The sequence below is a fragment of the Stenella coeruleoalba genome, assembly GCF_951394435.1.
Source record: "Stenella coeruleoalba genome assembly, chromosome: 1".
NCBI classification, from domain to species: Eukaryota; Metazoa; Chordata; class Mammalia; order Artiodactyla; family Delphinidae; genus Stenella; species Stenella coeruleoalba.
This window is the reverse complement of record NC_137169.1, coordinates 16784185-16794949: the sequence shown is the minus strand read 5'-3', so window position 1 is coordinate 16794949 and position 10765 is coordinate 16784185. Positions and strand designations below refer to the sequence as shown.

The 10765-nt window shown below is 58.3% G+C and overlaps 1 protein-coding gene across 1 annotated transcript in view; it reads left to right on the top strand.

Annotated features, from left to right (window-relative positions):
• The first annotated feature begins 1103 nt into the window (after nt 1-1103).
• The window catches only part of HSPG2 (heparan sulfate proteoglycan 2), a 102106-nt gene continuing 92444 nt past the window's right edge, over nt 1104-10765 (top strand). The window contains exon 1 of the mRNA XM_079943184.1: nt 1104-1235. Coding sequence (XP_079799310.1) covers nt 1173-1235 — 63 coding nt within the window. The 5' untranslated portion in view covers nt 1104-1172. The remainder of the gene's footprint in view (nt 1236-10765) is intronic.

Sequence of the window (10765 nt, the reverse complement as noted above, 5' to 3'; positions counted from 1 at the left end):
AGGGGTAATTCAGGTTCGTATTGAGTGCCCACTGTGAGGTACTGAGAAAATGTAAAAAAATGCAGGTGCTGTGCGTGTAAGAAATTATGTTCGGGGCTTCCCTGGTGGCGCAGTGGTTGAGAGTCCGCCTGCCGATGCAGGGGACAGGGGTTCATGCCCCAGTCCGGGAAGATCCCACATGCCACGGAGCAGCTAGGCCCGTGAGCCATGGCCGCTGAGCCTGCGCGTCCGGAGCCTGTGCTCCGCAACGGGAGAGGCCACAACAGTGAGAGGCCCGCGTACCGCAAGAAAAAAAAAAAGAAATAAAAAAGAAATTGTATTGGCCTGTGTGTGAACTGTGAGACCCTGTGGGGAATCTGAGTATGAAAACGTCCTTCCGCTTCCTGTCCTGGGATTCATATATGTGTGTGAAAATGTGACTATGAACGTGGGCAGCTGAGTGTGTGTGTGTATAAGTTGTGTCCACTGTGTCACCTGTAGAGGTGAAGGTTTTCAAGGGATAGAGTGATCTTTTGAGTCGGGGAGGACTCTTACTATATGAAAGTTGGGTGAAGGGAGTGAGCGTGTGCAAGCGTTCACGGGCAGTGGACAAGCACGTTAGCGTGTGAACAGTGTGCAGGTAATCTCGTGAGCCCAAGTTGTAGTGAGCGCGTGTACCAAACGCGCCCGTGTGAGCGCGTGCTATTCTGGAGGGTCCTGGAGAGCGGCCCGCGTGGAGTCACGTCTGCGGAGTATGAAAGGGTGTGAGAGCAGATGGATTTAGGGGTCCGGGGGTCGGTGGGGAGGTGCGGGAGAGGCGTGCACGTGGAGGGAGGGTGGTCCAGCGCTCAGGGCCCCGGCCCCAGTCCCATCCCAGACTCCAGGCCGGGTTTGGCGGGAGCCGGGTTGGGCCGCGGCCCGCCCGGAGGGGGCTGGGGGCCCAGACAAAGGCTCAGTTGGCTGCGCAGCGGGCCGGGGAGAGCGCAGCCCTCAGCCCCGGGGCGGTCCAGGGGGCGGGGCCTGGTGCCCGGGGCGGGGAGACCCGGGGGCGGGGCCTCGCCCGGGGGCGGGGCGGTCGCGGGAAGGGTGGGGGTGGCTGGAGCGGGCCGCCCTGTCCCGAGGACTCGGCAGCCAGGCGAGCGGGCGGCTGCGGGCGGGCGCCGAGCGAGCGAGTGAGCGGAGCGGGCCGGGCCATGGGGCGGCAGGCGGCGGGCGCGCTGCTGCTGGCGCTGGTGCTGCACGGGCGGCTGCTCGGGGTGAGTGTGCGGGGCGGAGAGGTGGGAGGCGCCCCGGGCCCCGCTCGCCGCCCCCGCCAACTTGGCTGGGGCGCGGAGGCTGCGCGGCTGAGACTCTGGCCCGGGACGGCGGCGCCCGCCAGGGACCCCGGGCCGGTACAGGCCGGCGCCACCCTCCTCCGTGGGGCTGTGCCGAAGGGCACCCGGGGGACCCCGCGATGGGCCGGGGGCGGGGCCGGCCCTCGTGGGAGCCCTTGGGTCGCCAGGCCACGTTGCTGAGTCTCAGACTCGCGCTAGGCATGGTCCGGCCTGCCATTCCTGGGGGCCAGGCTGAGAAACTTCGAGCAGGGTGGGAACTCGGCAGGGCGAGGACACGCCTTTCTTTGCCAGCTTGAAACAGGGGCACTCAGTGGTGATGGGGACCATATCCATCCTCACTGGAACTTTACCACGACGTCTCTCCCCTTGGGGAGCTGGTCACCAGGCAGGCACAAGTAAAGAACCGCTCTGGACACAACTGATTCTTGCGTGGAACACCCACGGGCCCTGGAGTCCCACAGCCCAGGAATTGAATCAATCTCTGCTCTTCACTGAGCAACTGTGTGACCTCCAGCATGTTGTTAACCTCTCTGAGACCAGCCCACATGCCCAGGGGGAACTCAGAATACACGGCCTCAAAGTGCCTGTTGCTGAGCCGGTTTGTGGTGGACAGTGAGTGGATCTGTTTCCCCAGCTCTCTCCTCCCCAGGTCTTCAAGGTGCAGGGGGAGGCCTGCCCCTGCAGTCCAGCCCCCTACTCTGAGCTTGGATGGGTCCATGCTGAGAGAAAGAGGGCACTTGGCCCGGAGAGGCTCTGAGGACCCAGTGAACCTGAGAAGGGCAGGGCGGGGTCAGTGGGCAGGGAGCTGGTGGCAGATGTGGATGGGGCACATCTGGGGATCTGGGCCTGCGTGGCGAACCACAGAGCCAACCCACCCTCTTTCAGGTGGTGCTGGGCCATCCCTGTCCCCTGTTCTCAGAGCCAAGAGAGGGACTCATCTAAGCTGGCCAGTGTTTACCAGTGACTGACTCCCTTTCCCCTTGCCGGCTCCCTCTCACCTCTGCCCTCCTGAGTCACTCGTTAACCCCCACCCCAGACCTGACCCCTCACCTCTCCTGCCCCACCCACCCAGCACCTCTCCTCCCCCATCCGCATCAGGGCAGCTTCCTTAATCCTCTGTCAGCCTCTCACTTCAACACATCCAGCAGGGCCCATCCATCCAGTTGCTCCCCAGTCTTGACCTGAACTTGCACCTCCCAACACTGATCTTTACTTTTCCAAAAAGTAGACACCAACCTAGCACATGAAATGTTCCTTTTCTGACCCTACCCCAGCTCTGCCCCCTGATCAGGGGTTCTGCTGTGGCAGGAGGGAAGGAGATGTTTGCTGTGTGGGGGAGGAATTCCCAGATTGCAGCTAATCCTCATTCACTTGTTCGTTCACCACATCTTTGGGCAGCATTCCATGACAGTGAGTAGGAGTTCAGGGTTCATTCATTCAGTAGATACTCGCTAAGCACCTACTGTGCACCAGTGCATCCAGCAATGGGGGCTTATGGGTGAACAGCAACAGGCCCTGGCTGCACTCTCCCAGAACTGAGATGGGTGAACAGGCAGCTCTGATCCTGTGGGATTACAGTCTCCTCAGCAACCACACTGAGGTCTTCACGGTCCCAGCCTAGGCTGAGGGTAGAAGGGTTGGAAAGAGCTTGGCCTCTGGAGTCTTACAGACCCATGTTCGAATCCCAGCTCTTGCCACTTCCTAGCTGTGTGATCTGGGACAATTTCCTCTCTCTGAGCCTCAGTTTCCACATCTGTAAAATGGGGATGAGAAGTTTGTTGTAAGTTTTAAACGCCAGCAGGCTTCTAGCCCTGTGCCCTAGCCAGCCTCGGGCTCCTCCTCGTCTGCTGCCCTTTAGCTCTCGTGCCTTTCAGTTCATGTCTGCAAGCCCACAGTGAGTGGGTGAGGGTAGGACACAAGGGGAGGGTAAGGTGGTCCTTAGGGAGCTCAAGACCTCACTGGGGGCAGGAGACAGAGGAAATAGTGGTCTGTGATTAAGTGTGGGAGTAATTTCAGTTCAGAGGAGGTGGGCAGGCTTGCTGGGGGAGGGGACCAGGCCTGAGTGACTCAGGTCCTGCCTTGGCCTGCTGGGGCCTTAGCCCTTCCTTTCTTGGGGCCGGCGCCGCCAAGAGACAGGGTTCTTGAGGGTGATAGTGGTGTTTTCCAGCTCTGAGAGGGGAAGTCACTGAGATACCTGTTTCCTGCCTCCCCTGGGTTTTCTTGCTGGGGAGGCTGTGGGCAGGCGGGAAATGGAGGAGCCTCCCCTTCCCTCAGGGGCAGTGTTACCTCAGCCCTTCCCTTGACATAACTGGCCGCGCTGTCTTTCCCCCTTGCTCCAGATCTGCCGCCCGGAGGGGGTTGTGAGTGTGCGCTGGAGATTTCCAGAGGGAGGGTGCAGGTCTGTCCACAGAGGGAGGCAGAGGCTGGCGGGGGTAGAGATGGACGCCCCACCCCCACCCCGCCACACCCCAGCCGAGCTCCTTGTGTCCGGGGAGTCCTGGACCCCGACCGGCTCGACCCGGGCCTGTTCTCGGGCTGAGTGCAGGCAAGTTGGGATCTGCGGGCCTGAGGCCCAGCCCGGGAGATGGGTGGAAGGAAGGTGGCAGAAGGTGGCTGGGTTTAGGGCTTGCAGTAGTGGGGAGGGCAGTCTTGGGGCACCAGGCCAGATGCTGACAAAATTATATGGGTAGTTCACCTTTATGCAGCGCCCACTCCCTGCCATGCGTGAAGTTTCTCAGCAGATCCTCACACGTTGTTGCCTCGCTCACAGCCTCCCTGCCCTCCCCGTGTTGCTTACGTCAGACCCCAGCCCTTGACTTAATTTAGCCCCCAAGGCCCTACAGATCTGGCCTCCCCCTCCCTCTCAACTCTCTCCTCCTGCCCACTTGCCCCTTGCTTGCGCACTCCAGACATGCCGGTCTTTGTTTCTGGACCGTGCCAGACACGCTCCCGCCTTAGGGCCTTGCATCTGCTGTTCCTTTTGCCTAGAATGCTTGTCCGCCAGATATCTGCGTGACCCTCTGCCTCACTTCCCTCAAGTCCCCTACTACTCTGCCCGACGCTCGCTGTCCCCTTACACGGCTTTGTTTTCTTCTTGTCACTATTTGATGTGTATTTCTTTACTTGTTTATCACCACCCCACCCCCAATTTAAGCTTCATGCGAGCAGGACCTTATGTGCTTTTGTTCACTGCTGCTGTCTCCTTAACACCTGGCAGGTAGTAAGCGCTCAGTAAATATGTCTGTTGACTGAATTAAGCTATAGCTACTAGTGCAGTCCCCATTTTCTAAGCAGAGGAGACTGAGGCACAGAGGGATCGTGTAACTTGCCCAATAACTCAACTCTAACTTGCCCAGTACACTTTGCTTGGAGGCCCCACGAGCCAGGCTTTGAAGCCACACGAGGCTCCTCACCACCCTACCGGCATCCCGCTCACTCGTAGCCAGCAGGCGGTGGGTGTTGATACAACTGTCACCACTGATGTTGATAAAAGGACTCAGGTCCTAGGTGGTGCAAGGGCTTCCTCGGGCAAGGAAGGTCGGGGTCTGGCTTTGGGGACAGAGGCACTCAGGATGGGTGTGCCCGAGTGTCCACGGGGCCTCCTGGGGATACCTGCCCTGGCGGGAGCCTAGAAAAACTTAACTCTAGGGCAGTCATTTCTGGGATTGCCTGTTTGTTTGTAGGTTTGTTAATTAATTTCCTCACCAATATTCCCTGAGACCCTAGAGACAGTTGAATTAATCCAGGGGCCTTAAGGCCTAAGTGCGCCAGGCCAGGCCCTACCCTCTGTGGGAAGTGAAGGGGAGAATGGCTAGCCGCCTGGCCCTAGTCCTCACTGGATTCCCCTGGCTGTTCCCTGGGGGCTGAAGGTTTAGGGTGAATCTGCAGAGGCTTCAGGGCTGCCTGGCCTTGGGGCATGTCTCAGGAGGGAGGGTGAGGTGGCCGCCCAGGATGTGGAAAGATCTGGAACGATGATTCAGAAGCCACTTGGAGGCCAGACATGTGGGTTCTGGACCCTCAGACCACTCGGGACATGCGGGAAGGACTCCCAGCCCTGGCCTGTTGCCCCCTGCCCCAGTCCACTCCCAGCTGTGAGGACTCAGGCTGGAGGAGGAGGGGCAGAACGTGGCCGCGTTCCCCCCCCCCCCCCCCCCCCCGCAGCTTCCCAAGGATCTGCGGAGCCCCCTGCCCTTCCTCCCAGGGCCCACGCCGGCCTTCCCCTCATCTCTCTCCTGCCAGGAAGCAGGAGGGTAGGCTGAGGGTCCTGGCCCTGCTGGAATGTTGCCCCAGCTCCGGCCTTGGCCTCTTTGGCCCTGCTGCACCCTCCTGCTTCCAGGGCCTGGCCAGGGCCTGCTGGCCGCCCCAGCGCCCAGAGCTGGCTGACTGAAACCCAGAAGAATGTGTGGAACTCGCTTCGCGGGGAGCCGCCAGCTTCACTGCCCAGCCTGGTGGCGTCGGGTGCATGTCAATAGCGGCCGTGAGAAGGGAGTGGCTCATGGCTGCTGGGATGGCTGGGCCAGGGGCACCGTCATGAAAGTCCTGGGAACAAGGCGGCTCTTTGAGGCCTGGGAATGCGGGGCCTTCAAGTGTCAGCCGCCCCCAGAACCCACCCTCCCCTCCTTTCCTTGATGCCCATGTGTGCCAGGGCTGCAGGGACCTCAGAGCATCCAGGGTAGGGGGTCCTCGTGACATCTGTGAGATGTCCTGAGGACCAGCTCCCGGCTGCCTACCAGAGGCCTGTCCCTGAGCCACAGAGGAGGGCGCCCTGTTTCTCTGTTGCTCTGGATTTCAGGGTGGTGTCTGGCACACAGAGGCTTGCGGTCTGTGTTGAATGAATGAGTGGACAATGATGTATGCAATTAAATATTCTGTAAACTAAAGTCCCTGAAGTGTTAGACTCAAAATTCATTTCACAGATATTTATTGAGCATCTTCTAAGTACCCGACCCTGTTCTAGGTGCCGAGGTTGCGGCAGAGAACATAAAAGTCCAATTCCCTTCCCTCAGGTAACTTGCATTATAGCGTGTGCAGGGAGACACACAATAAATATAATATGGCAGGTGGCGATAAGTGTTTGGAAGAGAAAATAAAGCAGGGAAGAGGATAGAGAGTGATCTGAAGGAGGTGAGGGTGTGAGCCCTACAGGTATCTAGGGCAAGGGCTCTCCAGGCAGGGGTAACAGCTGACACAAAGGCCCAGAGGTGTGCTTGGTGCGTCTGCGCAAAGCAGGGGGGCCCACGTGGCTGCAGCAGCATGGGTGAGGGTTGGTGGATGCGGCCAGGGGCTTGGCAAGGGAAGGTGGGGCAGAGCCTCAGCCACAGGAAAGAGTTTGGATTTGCTTCTGAGTGAGATGAGAGATCACTCTAGTTGTTGTGTGGAGAAGACAACGTGGGACATCAAGGTCAAAAGCAAGGAGGCCGTGACCCAGCCCTGAGACTATGGGAGCTCGTACCAGGGCAGTGGAGACACGAAGAAAGGGTTGAATCCTGAGTATATTTTGAAAGTAGGACCAACAGGATTTGCTGATGGACTGGTTATGGGGGTGAGGGGACAGAAAGGGAGGCGTCAGGGACGTCTCCATATGCTTTGGCTTGGGCATTGGAAAGGTGGGGCTGCCACTAACTGAGGTAGGAGAGCTCCAGAGGAGCAGACTTGGGAGGAGGGTGGAGAATGGCAGGTGATGGAGGGGATGGCATGGGGGAGGGGACGGTGTTGGACTGACTCTCAGCTAGGGCAGCCCCACGCCCCGACCCCAAGCTGGAGCCTCTGCATTGGCCTGGAGGGGGTTCTTGCTGAGAATACATTTGTGCAGCTGCAGACACCGATCCCTTGGAACCCCCCAGCCTAAGCTCAAGCTTGTATATTTATGTGTTTTATTGAAATTCACTGTCTTCCCCACCTAGAGGGCGGGCATTCAGTTTTGTTTGTTACAGTTTGCCCGGTGCTAGGCTGCTGGGCAATAGTAGGTGAACACTTATTGAGTGAATAAATTAATGGCCTTGAAGGACTTCCCTGGTGGCTCAGTGTTTAAGAGTCTGCCTGCCAATTCAGGGGACACGGGTTCGATCCCTGGTCCGGGAAGATCCCACATGCCGTGGAGCAGCTAAGCCCCTGCACCACAACTACTGAGCCCTCACGCCACAACTACTGAAGGCCGCGCGCCTAGAGCCCGTGCTCCGCAACAAAGAGAAGCCACTGCAATGAGAAGCATGCCCACCGCAACGAAGAGTAGCCCCTGCTCGCCGCAACTAGAGAAAGCCCGCGCACAGCAACAAAGACCCAATGCAGCCAAAAATAAATTAATTAATAAAAAAAAAAACTAATGGCCTTGAAGAAGCCAGCTGGCCAAGAAGGCCCAGGCTCCTTGCTGAGGCTGGACGCAGGGGAGCTCTTCCTCCCAGCCAGTGTTCTCTGCTGAAATCTGGAGGATGTGAGACAAGCCAGGGTGCCCACCGTGCCGTGTTCTGCTTTTCTGTGCCCCGACTGGACTTGGAGCCCTTTTTTCTGGGCGCTGAGGACAAGGGAAAGGTGTGGGCTCAGAGGGTCATGCCTTGGCTCAGCCCCAACTGGCTGTGTGACCTTGGGGAAGTTGCTTCATTTCTCTGAGCCTCAGGACAGAAATGGGGATCATGATGCCTGTTTCCCAGGTGAATATGAGACCAGGTGGATGCACCTCACGCAGTACCTGGGATGTGAGAGTGTTTGACAGTCAGTGGCTGCTCTGTTAGGCTGGTTCCTGCTGAGGGCACAGCCAGAGTGGTATTTGACTCGGGGTTCCCAGTGCCCAGCATGACACACCTTCTCCTGATTGCAGTTGCTGCCACCTACTGACCCAGGCCCTGATCTGGGCTTGTTTTTTTTTGTTGTTTTTTGTTTGCTTGTTTGTTTTTTGTGGTACGCGGGCCTCTCACTGTTGTGGCCTCTCCCGTTGCGGAGCACAGGCTCCGGACGCGCAGGCTCAGCGGCCATGGCTCACGGGCCCAGCCACTCTGCGGCATGTGGGATCTTCCCGGACCGGAGCACGAACCCGCGTCCCCTGCGTCGGCAGGCGGACTCTCAACCACTGCGCCACCAGGGAAGCCCTGGGCTTGTTGAATGAATGACCGAGTTAAGGGATCCTCCCTGCTCCCTCTGCCTCTCTTTCTCAGTCTGTGAGCCCCGGATGTAACCGTATCTGATCTGTCACTGGCTCCCCTTCCCCCACTGAGGCTGCAGCTGCAAGAAAAAGTCCACCCTTCCACCCTGATTGCTCCTTCCTGTAGGGGGAGAAGGAGTGGGGGCACACCGCAGGGTGTGGCCTGGGAAAGGCTGGAGCCTGTGGACGCATTGTCCCCTTCCCAGATGTGTGCAGTTGGTGGGCTCTGAGCAACAGAGAGTGTGGCCAAGTGGCTCCCATGGGTACAGAAAGGATGTTCATGCATCTTAAGGGGAATGGGCTTCCTGGGACTCCATCCCAGCCCCACCCTCCCTCAGGCCCACTGGAGGAGACAGGACCTTGCCCGGGGAGCCCTGGGCAAACCTGTAGCAGGTCCATTGCCAGGGAAGCTGGAGTTGCACAGCTTTAAATCTGACTCCCATGGGCTCTTAGAGAAATAGCAGGGCTAAAAGGAAAGAGACGCACTCGTGCTTGGTAACCGCTCCCTGTACCCTGGGACTTGGCCTTGGCCTTGGCCTTGGGCTGCTGGGTAGAGACATGCCCCTTCCCCAGTAGGATGGGTCACGTCCAGGTGTTTCATTTTTTAACATTTGGCATCTTTTCCCCAATCCCGGGCTGTGGGGATGGGGAGGCAGCCCGGGGCTGGCAGGGGGAGGACTTTAGAGGTGGCCTGAGGTGACCCCACAGATGCTTCTCCTGGTGTGGGGCTGGGAATTCCCAGCTGCCTCTGGCCCCTTCCCAGCCCACCTCCAGGTGCCTGCCTCCACCTCTGTCTCCCCCGCCTCCCCAAACTCACCCGCAAAGAGCCAGTTCTGCCCCCCTCCTTCTGGTCCTGGCCTCCCCTCACCCCAGCTGACTCATCCCTCTCCTTGTTTGGCGTTCCCAGTTTTCAAATACTTGGGAACTGGGATCATGCCTCTTCTTGCATCTCTCGCTGGACTGGATGCTCTGAAATTCTGGCCTCAGAAATCTTAGCCCCGGTGGCCTCTATCACTTAACAGCTCTTCTCCCCCTCCTGCCACTTGCCTTCCTGTGACCCTTTGGCCAGAGGAACAGAGACCTAGGAGTTTCCTGAGGACAGACCAGTCTCTGTGCCCTGGGACTTCCAGGGTCTCCTTCCCGGTGACCTCAGTCACCCGGGTTGCCACCCTTTCTTAGCCAAGCCCCACGCAGAGCTCTCTCCAGGCATTATCACATATAATCCTCACAGCGGTCTTTTGCTGTTGGCATTATTATCTCCATTGTGCATCTGGGGAAAATGAGGCACCGAGGGGGGGGGCATGGCCGGCCCAAGTCATCCGTTCAGTACCTGGCACAGCTGGGAATAGAGCCCAGGTTGTCTGACTCCAGACTTGTCATCCCTTCCTGAGTGGGTCTGGCCTGTTGCAGGGAGAGAGAGGACGATCTGGGAGGACTGGCGTAGTCACGACAGGCTGCCTGGAAGAGGTGGACTGGGCCAGCCTTGGCGGAGGGCACAGTAAGCTGTGTATCTGCCATGTGGGCTTATCCGGCTCCTGCGTCTCAGACTTGGGTGCCTTTTGCCCCTTGGCATCCAGCTCAGTTTAGTGATAACATTCCCCAGGGAGGTGGATTTGGCTTTCCCTGAGATCGAGACCCTTGGAAACCTGGATCCTTCTCAGTCAGGTCCCAAGCTCCCTTTGGGGCCTGTAGGTTTTGCCTTGTTTGGAGTTCAATGGATTTTTGCTGAGTGGGGCCTGCTCTGAGGCAGCCCTGTGCTCACCTCAATAGTGGCACAGCTGGGAGCAGAATCTATATACAAGTCCCAAACTGTGTAATTTGTTTTTTGTTTGTTTGTTTTGTTTCTTTGTTTTGGCTGCGTTGGGTCTTTGTTGCTGCACGGGGGGGTTCTCTAGTTGCGGCGAGCGTGCCTACTCTTCGTTGTGGTGCGCGGGCTTCTCATGGCAGTGTCTTCTCGTTGCGGAGCATGGGCTCTAGGCACGTGGGCTTCAGTAGTTGCAGCATGCGGGCTCAGTAGTTGTGGCACGCGGGCCCTAGAGTGCAGGCTCAGTAGTTGTGGCTCACTCACAGGCTTAGTTGCTCTGCGGCATGTGGGATCTTCTCGGACCAGGGCTCGAAGCTATGTCCCCTACATTGGCAGGCAGATTCTTAACCACTGCACCACCAGGGAAGTCCCCGAAACTGTGTCATTTGAACATCTTTGTGCAGCAGAGGAATCAAGTCTTCGTCCATCCATTTATTTATTCACTCATTCATTGCCTGAGGACCTGCTGTGTGCCAGACATTGTGCCAGTGTTTTGTCTGCATTTTCAACTTT